This window comes from Siphateles boraxobius, unplaced genomic scaffold, assembly GCF_051911475.1.
Source record: "Siphateles boraxobius isolate OS27281-9 unplaced genomic scaffold, OSU_SipBor_1 13, whole genome shotgun sequence".
Lineage (NCBI taxonomy): Eukaryota > Metazoa > Chordata > Actinopteri > Cypriniformes > Leuciscidae > Siphateles > Siphateles boraxobius.
This window is the reverse complement of record NW_027508733.1, coordinates 17,525,732-17,543,900: the sequence shown is the minus strand read 5'-3', so window position 1 is coordinate 17,543,900 and position 18,169 is coordinate 17,525,732. Positions and strand designations below refer to the sequence as shown.

General features: G+C 37.9%; 1 protein-coding gene across 1 annotated transcript in view; it reads left to right on the top strand.

The window, feature by feature from the left end:
• The window catches only part of LOC143735891 (von Willebrand factor D and EGF domain-containing protein), an 81,367-nt gene extending 65,328 nt beyond the window's left edge, over positions 1 to 16,039 (top strand). Inside the window, exons 20-32 of the mRNA XM_077226229.1 lie at positions 1,732 to 1,929; positions 5,482 to 5,649; positions 7,054 to 7,875; positions 8,923 to 9,018; positions 9,126 to 9,221; positions 9,595 to 9,690; positions 9,810 to 9,905; positions 10,782 to 10,877; positions 11,382 to 11,477; positions 12,644 to 12,739; positions 13,484 to 13,579; positions 15,391 to 15,488; positions 15,800 to 16,039. Coding sequence (XP_077082344.1) covers positions 1,732 to 1,929; positions 5,482 to 5,649; positions 7,054 to 7,875; positions 8,923 to 9,018; positions 9,126 to 9,221; positions 9,595 to 9,690; positions 9,810 to 9,905; positions 10,782 to 10,877; positions 11,382 to 11,477; positions 12,644 to 12,739; positions 13,484 to 13,579; positions 15,391 to 15,488; positions 15,800 to 15,820 — 2,075 coding nt within the window. The 3' untranslated portion in view covers positions 15,821 to 16,039. The remainder of the gene's footprint in view (positions 1 to 1,731; positions 1,930 to 5,481; positions 5,650 to 7,053; positions 7,876 to 8,922; positions 9,019 to 9,125; positions 9,222 to 9,594; positions 9,691 to 9,809; positions 9,906 to 10,781; positions 10,878 to 11,381; positions 11,478 to 12,643; positions 12,740 to 13,483; positions 13,580 to 15,390; positions 15,489 to 15,799) is intronic.
• The last annotated feature ends 2,130 nt before the right edge of the window (positions 16,040 to 18,169 follow it).

The following is an 18,169-nucleotide window of genomic DNA, read 5'->3' as shown; positions in this document are numbered from 1 at the left end:
TGAAGAGATGACAGCCTCAAAACTGAAACTCTTCCTTGAAGAACACTTCAGAGCGGTAGAAATTGCTAGGCGGTTGTTGTATCAAGCCGGATATGGCACAATATGGCACAATCAGTTTTGGAAAATGGGGAAAATAGAGCCAAAAAGATCTTCAATCAAATTTTCTTTTCATTCTCCAGAGGAAGCCGAAGTGAAACTCAAACCACAAGGACTGTGGTCATCCATCAGATACTGTATTGCGCAGAACATATTGTATTAGAAAACAAAAACTTTAATTAGGTTATAATTTTTCATACCCATGTGGTAACATTTGCAGCCTTTTCAAAGGTGAATAAAGTTATTCTATTTTCCTTAACAACAATATGCACAATAACCCCGCTATGGAAGCTTGTTTTTCTCAGAATTGTGAGATAAACTCGCAATTGCAAGTTATAAAGTCAGAATTGCGTGTTTGAAACGCACAATTGTAAGATATAAAGCCCAATTTAGAGGGAAAAAAATACTTTTTTCTCAGAATTCTGAGTTTATATCTCACAAATTTGACTTTATAACTTGCATTTGCTAGTTTACATTTCACAATTCAGATTTTTTTTCCAGAATTGCAAGTAAAAAAGTGAGAATTGCGAGATAAAAAGTTGCAATTACCCTTTTTTATTTTTTATTCAGAGGCGGAAACAAGCTTCCATACCTCTTTTTTTATTAAACTTGTGTTCTTCAACTTGAACTTTTTTTTTCATGTGCATTTCACAATCCCAGGCAGTAGTACACTGTAAACCCGAATAAGTTGGCAAAACTCAAATAATTGGAGGTAATCAGTAACATCATTTTTTATGATAAGTAAAGAAATGTGACGTTTAAGTAAGCAGAACTTGCAGATTTTTATTTTGTAAGCATACATTTTTATTGCTCTTACCTTGAAATATTTTAGTAAGTAAAAAATAATAGTTATCATGTAATCTCAATTTATATATTTTTAGTTGTGGGAACTTGGCTAGCTCTAACTAGCTAATTCAATAAATGCTTCTCTGCTAATTGGTGACACAATGCTTTGATAGCATCACTATAGCATAGCATTTGCTGAATGAGTACAGCAATATAAAAAAAATTAACATACACTTCTCCACCCCCCCCCCCCCCCCCCCAAAAAAAAAACCCAACATAACAGAAACTCTTCTAACAAGCAACAAAACATTAAACACTTCTAAATCTCCCACTTAACATTAATCTGGCACAAAAAAACTAAACAAAAACATTATATAACAATTAATTTACATTTTATATAACATTTAATTTTATTCTCCCTTTTGAGTGTCATGGCAAACCATGCTGGGAAATTGAAATCCTAGCCCAGTTCCAGTTAAATTTAAATTTGTCTAAATTAAAAGAAACAAGTTCATAGAACTCAAAACATTGAAACAATTCAACTTTCTAAAAATGTGTCAGTTTTGTCAACTCAAATGAAAAAAGTTCTAAATACTCATAAAAGTTAATTTGATTGAACTAATTTGTATAATTTGAGTTGGCCCTACTCAAACCAATTAATTTATTTAGAGCCTTAGGGTTTACAGTGTACATCATGGGTCCAGTTGTACAAAATTGTCCACAGTTTGCGAGATTAAAATGGGAGAAACAACTTACCCCACTCTCTGTCCTTTATTCTATGCTTGTGGCATCAGTAGCAAAAGCTGTCGAGTTAATTTTGAATCAGTCTTTCTCTCTTTCTTTCATCAGCACCAGCAAGATTGGTCACATTTCGTCCCATCACCTCTCAGGCTGTATCCTCATCCGCGGCTCCCGCGGTGCGGCCCATCAGCAAAATGGCCACCCCCCTTCCTAAAACGACCTCCACTCACCTCTTGACAGAGTCCAACGAAGCTCCAAGCAAGACCTCGGTCACCAAAGCTGCCACCAGCGCGAGTCAGAGAACTGGCAAGTAGTTGTTTCCATTGTTCTGTCTCTACATGTCCACAGATGGCCAGGAAACAAAACCGCGAGGGTTTCGTTTGCAGCCAAATCGCCCACTGCTGGTGTCATGACATTGCAGAAAATGATTCTTTGTCTTTCCCTGACGCAGCGTGATGTCCGTTCAATCCCCCTAGAGTCATTTCCTTTGCTAGGTTTTTTTGTGTTTGTGATGTTCCCAGGAAATGACTTTCCTCCAGCTGCTAAGCACAAAGCAAGACAAGCCCTGCTGGCATGCCTTTGTGCTCACACCTCTTACCCTCTCATCTTGGTATAATGCCTGAAATTAGCGATTCTAATTAGCCATACCGGGCATTCATGCTCTCTGTGAGACTCGACGGAACAAGGTTAGGTAAAGGACGTCTCTCACTCACTATTTCGAAGAGTTATGGTCAAGAGGCACGTAGTCAAATCAGTTGCATAATCCTGTAGAAAATTGAAATCACAAATGAGATCTTTTCAATATACTGTATAATTTGTTTCTTCTGCAATGAGATGCAAATTAGATTTCAAGTTAAGTCTTAAAACTCTAATTATTTTACATTTTAGAGGAGACACTCTAAAAATTATTACTTGTGTCTTTTTCTCTGGGGAAAATCTACAACACGACATGTAAACAATTGTCTCCATTTGCTCTCCATCCAATCTCAATGTTCTTTACCTGACATAACTGAGATGTTAAAGAGATCTCCTGAGAGTTTTGGAAAAGATCTAATGTCTCATTGTGCTCACATTTTGACATGATACCAGAGTCTGCAATCAATAGGATCTCAATATGAAATCCAACATTTCTCAGCAAATACTTCTTAATCTAAAACTCTTGAGGAGACTGATTACAGTCTTTGATTTGAGTCTTTTAGCAGGAGGGGAAAAAAAACACAAACATAAACTAACATCTCTGTTTGAACCCCTCATTGCTGTCTGAAAGTAACAACTGAGACATTAAAGAGATCTCCTGAGCAAAAATACTGTAGTAATATTATTTTCTTGAGTATTTGGGAAGAGATCTCAAAAATGTCTCACATTTCCATCACATTTGCCAAGACATTGCAGTCTGCACTCAAGAGTAAAATGATTAATATGAACTCTGACATTTCTCATCAAATTCTTGTTGGTTCCATAAACTCTAAAGGAGACACAACTGGGATTACTGGGGTCTTTTTCTCAACAGAAAAATAAAATAACCAGACGTAAACAGAAGTAATCTGACTTAGGCAAACACCAGTTCAATTATTTATGTTAAATCTGGTGTTTTGCATCATGAGACATATTTGACCTGAACACAATTGGGAGTGAGATTCACGATTGGAATTTTGGTATTTTCCTCATACAGACCTGTCAAAGACAAAGATGCGAGAAATAGAGTGCACAAGTCATAAGACCTATGTTTATAGCACTTTGTTGAAAATAGCTCAGGGGCCTAACGATATTTGCTGGCACTGGCACAACAGGCCCCTGGAGGACATCAGTATGGGGAATGTAAATTGGCTTTATGGCTCTGTTCCCTCTCCTCATCTTCACTCTCTTCTCATTTTCACTCCCTCAGGTTATGTCCTCTGGGAGTAAAATGGAAAGATAGAAAGATGAGACATCAACCACAGAGACTGGACGGGGTTCCCAATGGAATATTTGTTCTCTAGCCAGCTTTGCAAAGACATCTTTGCAGCTTTTTGTTTTTATTTTATTACCACACAATCATCTTTCTTCAAAAAATAGTTTTCAGCAATGAAAAAGAGACAGAGATGAGACAGTATTTGCATACAGTAAAAATGTAGGGCTATAAAATGAACATGTATAGCATCATTTTAAGAATTTCAGAATTTAAATTTTCAGATTTTTGATTGCAGACTTTGGTATCTTTGCAAATATGAAAACAGTTTGATAATGTTGAGATCTTAAACATTTTAGATTACTGAAATTCTCAAAGAGAAAAATATGTGAACCAGAATTCATTAATAATTTGTTACCTTCTAATCCTAATTGCAGTCTAAAAGAAACAATAGTGACATTCAAGAGTTCTCATTTTGGATTGTCCTTTTTTATGGAAAGGTGTGGATTGTCTATAATTCACCAATTTAGCACAACGTTTCTCTCACTCTATGCAAAGACCATTTTAATTTTACAAACTCAGAGGGTCAATGTAGACGGGGACGCCGTGTAATTGTTTGGAATTGCTGTCTGTATTTTAAAGGTTATTACCAAATGTTGAAACATTCATTAATAGGATCCCAAAAGAGACTCTTACATTTGAGTTACTGTGTGCTACAAACCCAAAGGTTAAATTTATTCTTGTCATTCTCAGGTACCCTGGTCATCCTTTTGTAAATACTAATTGAAAATGAAATTAGACAGTGTCTCCAATGGCCGTTCGTCCCCAGGCCAGCACTCAAAGCAATTTCAACAATACGTCTCCTTGTCGAATCCTCGTTTGCACTTACCTTTCTTGTCTATGTCATAATTAATGCGAGGAAGGAAATAAAAGGATTGAGATTGAGGACAGGGGATTTGTAAAGTCCACAAAGATTTGCTATCCCATGAGTCATCTTTTCTGAAAGGTAGTTAAGGCCAGAGTGTTAGGAACGGGGACAAATAGCACACTCTGGAAAGACGCTATCGTCCTTAGGAGCACCTCATCTCTTGCTAATACAGTCTTACCGGCTTGCAAATTGCCTGCCATCACACTTATGGAGGAAAATGAGATGGCAAGCAGAGGGGATGCGAGCTGTCACCCCCTTGGCCAATAAATCCCGTCGTTGTCTAAGGGATTTGTGCTGACCTTGCGAAAATGGGACAAAAAGCCCGGGCAATAACCCTTGATATGTGTAATCACAGGGCCGATAAATCTATTTTTAATGGAAGACAGCTGCTAACTCTTTCATCTTTCTCTGCTCCACTGGCAGAGGGCAGGCTTCTTGTTTTATTTGACATGGCACGTGAAGCTCAACAGAACAGGTGCATGCATCTGGGTGATTGTGAGCAAGATGAGGGCGTACTTATTCAAAAAATATGGTGATGTGACCCCCATATACTGCTGCAAAAAACATTTCCCTTGCGCTCCATAAGTGCTCAGATGAGTCTTATAGCCTCTATGTGGTGGAGTAAAAAAGATGTCAGTTTGTTTAGTTGTGTATAAAACTATCGGGTAACTTTTAGTCTCAGAAAATGACGTAAAAATTTCAGGTTATTGCTTCACACCTTCTGACATCAGCACATCTTCCCTTGTGTATGAGCGAGACCTCAGTTTCCCTGCATAGCTAATCCTTAACCAATCTGTTGCGGTTGGGTAACCATTATAGGATATGGAGGCCACGTGAGACTATGAAATTGTTGGTAGGAGTTGAAGTAAAGGTGAAAGCACCGGACGATCCAGAACCCAGAGGGGTTCTGACCGTAAATTCACATCAGTCTCCTTCTAAGATGCTAATGAGTAGGAGTAAAGGCTGACAAAACTTAATGTCCATGCATTCAAAATGTATGGCAAACCTAAAAAAGCAACCATGTCATGTTTCTCCACTGCAGGTTTTCCCAACGGACTAAATATGACATTAAAGTGTGCAAGTAGGCCGTGTTTTCCAGGTGTTCAGTGCATTGACCTCCGGCCACCCTACACTGGCTATGTTTGCGGACGATGTCCACCAGGTTATCACGGCAATGGACGTACATGCACGAAACAATCAAAGCATAGCAGTAAGTACTTTTTGAAACATTGCTGACAGTTCTTCAAATCAATGGAAAGCCTAAATGAGTCAACTGGATTTAATTTTTTTAGTTCAATTATAATATATATAGCTCTTTCAATCAACACAAAACTTAACAATATAACTTTTTCAAAGTTGTTGCATCAACATGAAGTCTTAGATGAATTTTTTAAACAAAGCTAAAATTTAATTTGTCACTGTTTTCCTCTTCAATCCATTCTTAATCCTCCTTGTTTCATCTCCCAAAAGCGCCGAGCTCCAGTAATTAGAGAAAAACATAACGAATAGGAAACAACGCTGTCGTCATCCTCAGAACGCGACAGGTTGATACGGTTGATAACTAAGACCTGGAAACGTCTAATGCTCAGTCATGCACAGGCTGCGGCATGGTGGTTGCTGACCCACAATGTGTTTTTGGCTGACGGGAATAGGGAACAGAAAGAGACAGTAAGGAATTAGGAAAATAATGTGTTAACTCATTTAGAGAGGGGATGAGGATAGGAAAGACAGTAAAGAAGTTTTTTTTTTTTTTTGTTAACAGAGTAAGAGTTTTAGTTCTTTGGTCTTTGATTCTCTTTTTATATTTGAAAAGCAAAACTACCAGACTGCATCTTATCCTTTCTTATCCCCTGAGTACAGTATGTTACATTTCACTCAATGGAAATGTCGTTAGACTTCTTAATCTGTTCTTTTGCTAGAAAAATCCCTCAAATACATTTTCCTATGTTGCAATATCGCAGCACGACGGCAAAAGCCTTCAGAGTTGGGTAATGACTTTTAATGCATTTTCCTTGTGAATGGGCCACTGCTGGAATCATTCCTAATAGTGCCGTTATCAGAAGTGAATCCATGAGCAGCCACAGTGGGAACTAGAAAAGAAACAGCTTCATTCTGATAATTCCCTCATTGTCGCCACATGCGGCCCAGATTCCTACACACTCAAAAACGGCAGTGTGTCTCTATTGTTAGCATTGCGTTTTGTTGTATTGCGTCTTTGTTCCTTGCTTGTGGATGGGGGACAGAATAAATTTTGTTGAGCGGCCAAAGCAACTATATGTTGTTTATGAGTAAATATACCAGCATCACCAAAGGTTTTAAACTAGTATGAGCACTATTTCATCATAACTGCACTTCTGGTGGTCTCATTGTGAAAAAATCTTCAAAGGGCTGTTCAAGATCACCAGAGGATTGTGTTTGAATGATAACTGCAGAATACAGTCAATCTCTTCCTTTCATTTTGGTGTCCTTGTTCTTTTTTGCTTGGTAATAAGCCTTACCGTACCTTGTTGTGGCTGACAAGTAAACTTTTTAAAGCTGAACTAAAAGTATTTACTGTTCATAAGCATGACAATTTGCTTGCCATCTTGCGTAATAAGCTTGTCCTCTCATCTAGCACCCCGCTACTCACCGCAACTGACCCAAGCCAAGAACAACCTACCCCATGTCTCCCACAGTGTTCCCCATCTGCACCTCCCCGTCCTTCCATTCAGGCAACCTCAGAGACGCCTATCCTCACCAGTGAGGACCCCACACCATCAGGCCACCTCTCACATCCCCCACCCACCAACCTTTCCACCTGTTACAGTTAGAGGGGAGTTGGCACTGATGGCGGGACGCACACCCGCCTCAACCAACAGCAGGGATCGACTCCTTTCTCGCTCTCTCAATCAACTCAAAGTTCTTCCAAGTCCAGAGGAGCGAGATGCTTCATTTAAAGTCTCGGCACATGGATTTGCGGGCGTCACGCCTGGAAAGGTCACTTTACCTCACACTTCGAGGCATGTCGAGGCACTGAGGCAGCAATCCAGTCTGGCCACAATTACCCGATCTCGACCTTTGACACCTCCAGACAACCAGCAATCCCTAACAGCAGCTCTAACCTCCCTATCCTTCTCCTTCTCTGAGACTGAGTTATCCGCAGATGGAGGGCTTGGGACTGGAATCCAAGACCCATATGAGACTCAACCACTGCCCCAGGAGAGCTTCACCTACCTTGGTGAACAAAGCAACACCCAATCTCTGGATAACCAACCAACTCTTCAGAACCGTAAACACCAAAGCAAGAGCAGAAATGTGGTTATTTTAGAGGAAAGAAGCTTCACATGTGCAGATGTCCCTTGCTACCCAGGTGTCCACTGTGAGATTGCAGGTGACGGGCAACCTAGATGTGGTCGGTGTCCTTTGGGGTACACGGGAGATGGCCGAATGTGCAGAGGTAATTTTAGATGTATTGATTACTTTTTTTGAGTTTGTCCTGTGAGCCCAAAAATAGAGACTTATCCATCACATACATGGCTGGGCAAAAATTAACTTCTTACACTGTCTGTAGTGTATGAAAATATTGCACTTTTAAGTGTACAACATCACTTACCAGTACCCTAGATATTTATTCCTTATCCACGCCTAAAAGCGCATATTAGTACCTTATAGTGGTATGTACCCTTAAATATACTACTAGGTGTAAATAATGTAGCTAGTCCGATCTGAACTACAATATTTATATAGTAATTGCCAGTTTTATATGCATGGTCAGTGAACAAACTGCAGGCATGCCGTCTGAGTTCTAAACTACGGAAAAGTATGCAGCATGTTGAGTTTTAGACTTACAACTGACAGTAACTGCTGTAAACAATAAGATCATTCCCCGAGCATGCTCTCGGCATGAGGAATAAATGCATTCCTGGAGCTCCATCCCGTGGGTTCATGAACCTGAGGAAATTAGGATCACAGGGTGGAAGAATCACTAGAAACATGTTTGCTATTGTAACCCCATGATATTGCATTACTGTTGAAATTTACTCAACAATGATTACTTATGCATTCATGGATTATTTTCAGGCACTGTTTTCAAAGTATGAATATGGTGTGAACATGCACATAACAGTCGCAGGTGTCTTGCATTGAGCGTTACAAAGCAGATGGAAGTGGATCTAGCTTTTTCATTAAATATGCTGTGAAAGTTACCCAACTATTCAAATCAGCCCTGTAGTTTTCAGAATGCTCGAAGGAAGGACTTGAATTTTAAAAAGCAAGCATGGTAATTATCTAAAAATATAACACTGGCGTCACTTTCACTTTTACAACAACTCACTTTAATTTAAAGTGAAAAGCACACATTTAAAATAGGTACAGGACATAAAGAATCTGTATACACTTGCTTCCTGTGCTTCAGGCCGCAGATGGAGGCAAATATGTGTTTGCGTGTTGATGGAGTGAATCTGACCATGTGTTATTTGTGTTTGCATGCCATTTGTGCCCTCAGCCGTGTGCAGACATGCCTGCGGTAGAAACATGGAGTGTGCGGCCCCTAACACATGTCGCTGCAAGAAGGGATACAGTGGCCCCAACTGCGAAACAGGTCAAAAACAAACACACACTTGTTTATAATATTGTGAATACGGTACGATCAGACACACTAACACCCGTATGGCAATTGTAGAATAATGTAATTTTGGATTTTCACAGCTATCTGCAGTCCAGCCTGTCTGAATGGAGGAAAATGTGTCGCGCCTGATATATGCGATTGCATGTCAGGTTACCACGGAGAGACCTGTGATAGCTGTAAGTATGTATATGTGCTCTTTCCTGTGTTGATGTATTTCCTATTAAACAGAAAGTTCCGACAGGACATATCAAAAGGGCTCGTCTGTTGGCAGTCAGTTGGTATTTACATATTTAGTATTAGACATCTTTATTTGTAAATGCCTTTTGTGTTCAGGAAAAAGACTGAACGTTTTAAATGTGTGTGGGTTAATAGTGTGAACTAGTGTGAAGTAGCATATGAATCTGCAAATATGTGCCGTTTGCCCTTTCCATAAAAAAGCAACTGTGCCAAATAATCTGTGCAGCCTTGATGAGTTATGTGTTAGCTGTTTACTTTGTGTGAAACATGACTGTATTTTGTGTGCATTTGGTCGTATGAATATCCCTGCAGCTCTCTGCAGTTCGCCCTGCCTGTACGGAGGCACCTGCGTGGGTCGAGACACCTGCTCATGTCCCTATGGTTTCGTTGGGCCCAGATGTGAAACCAGTGAGTCCCGATAAATCATGTTTGCTTGGATTTCAGGTGCATGTGGATGTTAAACATGAACTCTTACACCCCTAGTGGTCACAGGAGACATTACTTGTGTTTTGGTTTCAATTACACAGTGGTGTGCAACCGTCACTGTCAAAACGGAGGGAAGTGTGCATCACCAGATGAGTGCGAATGTCTGGCGGGGTGGACGGGACCATCGTGCGAGACAGGTGAGAGTGTGTGTGGTTGGCTCCCAGTGGGACCAATCTCTTCTCACTAAATCCATCATATGTGTGTGTGCTGCTTCCTGGTGGCATTTAGCTGTTGTAGAACCTCTATCTGTTCATTTTTCATTCCGTTCTGGCGGCTCAGAGAAAACACCAGCCATTATTCCAGCCTGATGATAACTTCCTCTCGTCCACCTGAGAGGATTAATTACTAGCCGGCTCAGAGTAAAAAAATCAGTTTTTATTCACATTAATAACATCTACAAAAAACAATATACATCAACTCAGACTCTCCTAACAAAGCAAAAGGGTGAAGCAATATAATGTTGGTATGTGTAGGTAAGTGTTTTAAGAACAACACAAGCGTTGCTTATTAGTGTATAAATTAATTGGCAATGTTTAAAAAGTTTACACTTACACTTTCATCTCATATTTCATTTTTATTTTACTTAAAGGGTTAGTTCATCAAAAAATGAAAATCATCCCATAATTTACTCACACTCCTTCTTTCTGCCAAACACAATCGGAGTTATATTAAAAAATATCCTGGCTGTTCCAAGCTTTATAATGGGAGTGAATAGTAACTGATTTTGAAGCCCAAAAAAAGTGCATCCATCCATCATAGAAGTAATCCATACGGCTCCAGGGGGTTAATAACGGCCTTTTAAAGTGAAGCGATGCGTTTTTGTAAGAAAAATATCCATATTTATAACTTCAAGGGGACTAACAGTTTTAGTCCCCTTGAAGACCTAAACCATAGTTTTTCAACAGCAGAGCTGTGATTTTGACCTCGCAAACACTCACAATTGTGAGATTTGATCAGATAACAACTGCCTGGGTTTCATTTATATTTTATTTAATAAACGTGTTTGTCTTTAGCTCTGTGTGACCCCGTGTGTCTCAACTGTGGAACCTGTGTATGGCCGAACTCCTGCACCTGTCAGCCTGGTTTCTACGGGGCTCGGTGTCAAAACGGTAACGGCTTTTCTTTTTGAATCAACTTTCCTGATGCATTGCCTTATTTTTGAGAGCTTACAGAGGCCAGATATCAATTTCTTAACAGCGCAGGGGTGAAGCATGACTACTGCACTTTAAAACGATAAAATGGACCAGCCCTAAAAACCATTTGGATTCTATTGAAGTCTTTCACTCATGTCATAGCCTTAGATTCAGGTTTGATGTGTATACATCGATTCCTTCATAGCAGCTCCATGCGGTGAGGAATGATTCGCTTAATGGCTTGAAACAGTCGTCTGGTAAAGATGTTTTTGATAATAGGGAATGACTCTAATGTCTGGGTTGCTTCAAGTTTGGGTGAAATGTAGAAGCTTTTAGAGTGCGTTTTCATGGTCATGTCAGATTTGCTGTCGTTTATTTCACCTTACAGCTGTCTGATGTATCCATCATCTGTTCAAAGAACACAGGTCTGATATTAACTCATCAGATGCTGGACATCTTATGCACTTCTCTTTCTTTCAGCCGTGTGCAGTCCACCTTGCAAGAATGGCGGTCACTGTGCACGAAACAACATCTGCTCATGTGTAGAGGGATATTCAGGGATGCGCTGCGAGAAAAGTAAGTGCTGTCTTCCTGACATTTTTACGAAGGACTTCTATCCAAGCCAAGACTGGTAGGATCAGGTGCCGGGTCAGTTTCACACGTTTAACGACAAACCAAGCTCCAAACATAAGCTTAAAGTTTAGTACTTCCCCCATGTGAAGCGCATAACATGATGGTAGTAAAATCAAAGCATATGCAAGAAAAGCATAGAGTTGTTTTGTTGATCAAAATGGCGCTCTGGGAGCAAAGATCAGACATCACTTGAAGAGTTTACATAAGGCCAGTCTGTTCGAGGAGGAAAAGAGATGAATACAGTTACTTAACTGTTAGAATTATGAAACATATGGAATCTGGACTAAATTAAATAATTTGGTCTCGTTATATGAATATTCCAATTAAAATAATATTGAAAAACTGTTGGCAATATCCTTATGTTGAGGTGTAAAAGAAAATCCAAATATTCTTCACACTACAGAAAAGTAAACGGCAAATTATTATTATTATTTTAAATACAGAGGGAATAAAGAAAACTTTAATAATGATAATAATAAGGTAAATTATTAAATTTATTAGGTAAAAAAATTCAAATAGAAAAAATAATTAATGATTAATTTATTAAGCCATTGATTTATAAAATATTATTTATATGAATAATTATATTATTGTTGCTGTTATAGTTATGGTATTATGGTATTATTACTAAAAATGTATAACTTGTTAATAACTTAAAAAATGTAATCCTTTATTATTCAAATTATTTATATAAGTATTATTTATAACAATAACTGTTGTTATTATTATTAATATTATTGTTATTATTATACTCATATTCTATAATAAATAAGAACGAAATCCATTATTTATTTATTAATAATAAACCATCACTTTAAAAGTATATATAATAAGACATAAAAAAACATATTAAGTATTAATAATAAAACGTTAAAAAGTAATACTATTATTAATAATATCATCAAAACAAATTTTATATTTTTTTTATTTAATACAAGAAATGTTTCTATTTTTTATTTATTTTATTTAGTATTTTATTATTGCTGTCAGTTTAAATCAGTATTTCAGCCACATCTTGACCAATCAAACTCTAAATGATGGATTGGATTATCTTTCCCCTGTGGGTCTGAGTAAATCCAAAGCTTTACTTTACTCCCATTCCTCCACAGGTGTGTGTGAGCCAGTGTGTATGAACGGAGGGCGATGCGTCGGACCAGATGTGTGCGACTGTGCGTCAGGCTGGAGGGGAAAGAGATGTGATAAACGTGAGTACCAAACCTAATCCTGAAAAAGACCTTGAGCGACCTCCTTACCTCATGTTAACAAATGTTAAAGTGTGAAAAATTCCAGTTTGCACATGAGACCCATCAGTCACAGCAATGTCCTCTGACCCCAGTGAGCACACGGTCCACTTTCCCAGATGATTTAATTATGTCTTGAAACATAAACCTCTCAGTTGTAATGTAATATTTAACAGGAATTAGAAGAATTGTGGTTATACAACATAGAAACCACACATGTCAGGACCACTATCTTCAAATACGATTGACAAGTAGCATACAGTTTGGATTGGTGGTGTGGCTCTGTTCTGGGCAAGAACTCCCTGTGCATCCATGCAGTTTAGCATGGATAAGAGCAGTATCTGAGGGTAAGCAGAACAGAACCAACATGAATGTATTGCAGATATCATTAATTCAAGATTTTAAAGTACAACAATATTCGAGAATGTATTCTGATTCAAGGGGAATCAGAATGCCATAATGACTGACGACAGGAGGAGCTGGGGATGGAGGAGGGTTTTAGCTCCTGAGAAACACCATAGCTGCTGATAATACTGAAGGAGCTTATATATGTATACAGTGATTGGCGTTGTATTCCTATAGGTAGACGTGGATCAGCTGATGCGAGCTTGACCAACGTGACCTGCCAGAACTGACGCTACGCTTGATTTTTGATAATGAGTGCCACTGGTTTGAGCCTTGTTTCTCTATTTGTTTCTGTTTCGCCAGCTGTTTGTCTGCAGAAGTGTTTAAACGGAGGTGAATGTGTGGGGCCGAACACCTGCCACTGTAGTCCCGGCTGGAGGGGGAGTCTCTGCCAAATCCGTAAGTGATTCCCATCCCAAATGTAATCGTTTCACCACAACCACACCACGGTGAATCTCAAAAGACTCGCTCGAGTTCGCTGTAAAATAATCTAAATAGCATCTCTTCTGTTCCTGTGCTCTGCGGTTGTTGGTGATGCGTCTGGTGAAAAACAGACAGATCATCTGTGTTTGGCAGGGAAGTAGGAATTCATGTTTACTACTGAAAGTGAAGTGCGATGGGTGATGTTCTCATGATGGTAGTAGATCGGGGACAATTTGAAATGGCTTTTCCTTGAGCTTGACCTGCGTTATTGAAAGAATAGTTCATTCAAAATGAAATTTTATATAAATACTGTAGATATAACTTTAAATTTTGGGGCTCTTTGGAGTCTTTGGCCATATACACATTGTAAAGTTTCAAGAGTTGTAAATGCATTTAAATATGGGAGTGAATCCCCTAAATTATCGTTCCAGGTGTGTACAGAACAAGACTCACTCCCGAAATTATACATTTTGGCATCTCATGTGTTTGGTATCCACTATTTTTGACAAAAGTAATATTACAAGCAACCAAAGACTCATTATGTCCTGCATTGTTAACTAAACCACCGTCTACTGAGTCGTCGTATTTTGTTGATATTTGGATTGTTGCTTCGCAGAACACGTTCTTGAAGTGTTGCCATGTCCACTTATTATAAGCTTTTTTGGGCTTGTTGTTTGGGTTTGGTTCTTAAAGCGATCAAGTTTATGGAGATATTAAAGTGGGTAGGTGTGGGTCACAATATCCTGGTTTTGTCTTAAATATAAAGCATTTGGATTCATCTCGGGTTTATTACGGGCTTGTTCCTGTTTGCGTTTTTTCTAGCTGGATCTGGCAACAAAAATGAGTCAAAGTTCCATACACATTATGTTGAATTTTTGTAAATGCCCTTGTCACTACCTGCATTTTTCAGGAGTTATTTCGGTTGTAGAATACGGTGGTCACTTTCGTGAATTACTGAACTGTGTGTGAACAGAACACGATTAGGCACTAAAAGGTGAACTAAAAATAATTTTTTTTCCCCCACCAGCATTTGGTTGGATCTTTAAAACTACACTATTATATAAATGGTTAATATTAGTTTTCCCCACCCACACAGTTTTAGTTGTGATTAAATGTTACACATAAATTAATACAATTTTTTTTTTGATACAAGTTTTTATTATTACTGTTATTATTAAATAAATGAAATTTCACAACTCTTTTTGTTTAGAAAAACATGTACTGATTATTAACAATTGATTTTAGTTCTAACTCTTAACTCTTTCCCCGCCATTAACGCAATTTTCAAGCTTGGAGATGGATTTTGATCAAAATGTTGTCTTGTTTATGAAACTTACCCACATTCAAGTGAATAAACAGGTTCTTTAGTTTAAAAGCGGAGGGTCTGTTCTTTCTTTTGATTTATTTCATGTTCAGATATTCATACAACAAAATATCCATTAAATGTTTGTGAAAATGATCAAAAACGCTGGTGGGGAAAGATTTAATAATTTTTTTTAATATTCAACAAACAAAAAAATCTTTAGGAAAAACATGCACTAAGGAATTATTTACAATCAGACCAGGAATATTTACAATAAATATTGAATATAGTTTTTTTCTTTCCAGTATCATTTGTAAGTTTTTAATTTCTGCCATCAAATGTGCATATTCATTCATTTTCATGTACTAACCATCTTACAATGTGATAGGAGAATGTAACTTACATTGGCAATGAAATGTTCTGAATCAACCATCAAAAATGTATCTACGACTTAAAATATAACTTGATAAACTTTTTTTTACAGCAATCTGTGAACAGAGGTGTTTGTATGGAAGCCGATGTGTCCGACCAAATGTGTGCGCTTGTAGAAGTGGCTACATGGGAACTCTTTGTTCTAGAAAGGTAATTATAAATAAATAAATAAACGCTTTTTTCTTTCTTTAGAAAAACATGCAAATAAACACTCTTAATAATAAAGTTTCCAAAAGCGGGTTATCGTGGTCGAAGAACCATTTTTGGTTCCTCAAAGAATCATCAGAACCTTTTCTTTCTTAGTGTGAAGGACATTTTAATAATTTAATAAATCTTTTTTTTTTTCACTATAAAGAAACTTTTGTCCAATGGAAAGGCTCCATGGATGTTTAAAGCTTTTCATGGAACAATCTATGCCAATAAATAACTTTTATTTTTAAGAGTTTCTCATTATTTTACAGCTTCCTGTCCGGAGAGGATGAGGAAATGACATGAGGTGTTATTGCTGCACTGAGGACACTGGGCCCATATTTTACTACTTATTAACCTGACAGGGTTACACTATCGTTTTCAATTTGTAAATATAATATCTAAAAATATTAATTTATGTATAAGGTATAATATAATGTTTTTTCACGCTTTTCAAACGTTACTATATTTGTGAAAATGATTCCTGAAATAAATTCATGTATTTCACTAAACATTTTTTTTGGCTCTTTTGACTTTTCTAACATCCACTCATATTTGTTCAATTCCGTTTAGAGATGCAGAAATGAAACGCTTCACCTCTAAATGACCTTTGATTTCTCCGCCCAGAATTTTTTAAATTTTTTTATGCATTGCTGTTTAAAGTTAAGTTTGACAGAAAAACGATCTCTCTTGTTATTCAAGCCAAGGCACAGACAATTTAGCATCCTCTGCCATCCTTCCTCCGACTACGTGGTCTGAAACTCAGTTGCACTTTATTTCTCTGAGGACGTCCCCTTTAATGTGACTGGAATGTTAAAAAAAACACGTAAACATGCTGTTTGTGTCACGCCTGGCGGAGCGTGCAGTGGCTGCAGTTTTTCCGCAAATACAAACAGACATCTCGGTGACAACACAAACAAGCATCTGAACTAATTAACGGCCATTGATGGCGTCCATTAATGAGTCAGTCGCAGATAGTTCCTCTCATGCATAGCTAATAATCCAGCTGTTCGTATACGATTACCTGAGGTGCGCAAAAAGAGAAAAAAGGACGGTAAACACATTAAACAACTCGCTTTTGTTTTACGCTTTCAAACTGGTTTGAAATGCTTGCAAGGAGGCCGATTAGTGTTTGATTTATCAAGAATGAATAACTATACAAAGCAGCACTACCATTCAAAAGTTGGGTATATTTTTGAAAGACAATGTTTATTTCAGCAAAGATGCATTAAATTGCTCTAGCGTTACAGTAAAACATTTCAAATGTTACAAAATACATATGAATGCTGTTCTTTTGAATAATCAAAGAATCCTGAAAAAAAAAACGCATCACGGTTTCCAGAAAAAATATTTAGCAAAACAACTGTTTTCAACATAATCAATGTCTCTTGAGGAGCAAACCAGCATTTTAGAATATTTCTGAAGAGTAATGTGACTTTGAAGACTGGAGAAATGATGCTGAAAATCTAGCTTTGTTTTACGGAGCCCCTAAAGGGACATATGGTGGAAAAAGAATTTAAATGGGAGGAAAAAAAATATACGTCAATGCTTTTTTCATTCTCTCGCAAAAGTGTTGTGTTCCCCAGAGAAACGTTTAAGTTTTTGTTTTTGAGGGAACTTCAAAAATTTTGCGAGGGAACTCAAAGGTTTTGCAAACGAACGCAAAGGGAACGTCACAGGGGAACGCAAAAGCATTGCATATTTTTTTTTTTTACTCCCATCTTGTTTTTTTCCCCACCACCATGTCCCTTGTAGGAGCTTAGTAGCTTTGTCATCACATATTATATTTAAAAATAGAAAACGGCCATTTTAAATCATAATAATATTTCATACTATCGATAGCGATAGCACAGGTACGTCTGTGAGATGTCTGCTAAAGATCTGGAAAACATCTGCTGTGTAATACATCTGATGTGTAATTCATCTGATAAACATCTAAGAAAAAGCAGTTACACATACATTCTAAACCATAAACATCTTACAGACATCTTCTAGATGTCTATATGACATATATGATGTCTAGAGATGTATTGCAGATGAACAAAAACATACATCTTGCAGATGTAAATGCTGACATCAAATAGACATCTCTGATGTCCGTGTGCCATCAGTAGACAAAAACGCCATAAAACTGTTTTAAAAAATTGTGAAAAATACCTGATGCAGGATTCTGACCAAAACATAGCACATGCCATTGTAAAGATTAGGCTACTCGTTTTAAGCCGCGTAAAATTCATTATGGCCTCTAACCTGACTAAGGTCTGTTAGAGTAGCTAAATGATGACAGAATTTTCATTTTTGGTCATGGTCCCTTTAAGGTCTGCCTGTCTGTGTCCTGCACAGGGCTTTCGACTTTTACGGAGTATTACGGAAAGTCACAGGGGATTTTCAGATAACTCTTCAATTAAAGACATTTAAAAATCCTGCACGTTAAGATAATGCAACAAGTTCACAACTTTAAGCACCTTACAAATTTGTGTCCGCCCATGTGTGTGTGACTGAGTGTGAGTGTTTCCACAGAGAGAGGCGTTCCTCCCTGTCTCGTAGCCTACCTCCCGTTAAGACAGCATGACAAAGAATTTTATCATCTCACTGTCAGGCTTACCGCCGCAGGTGGTGAGCACTTCTACAGGGTGGGAATA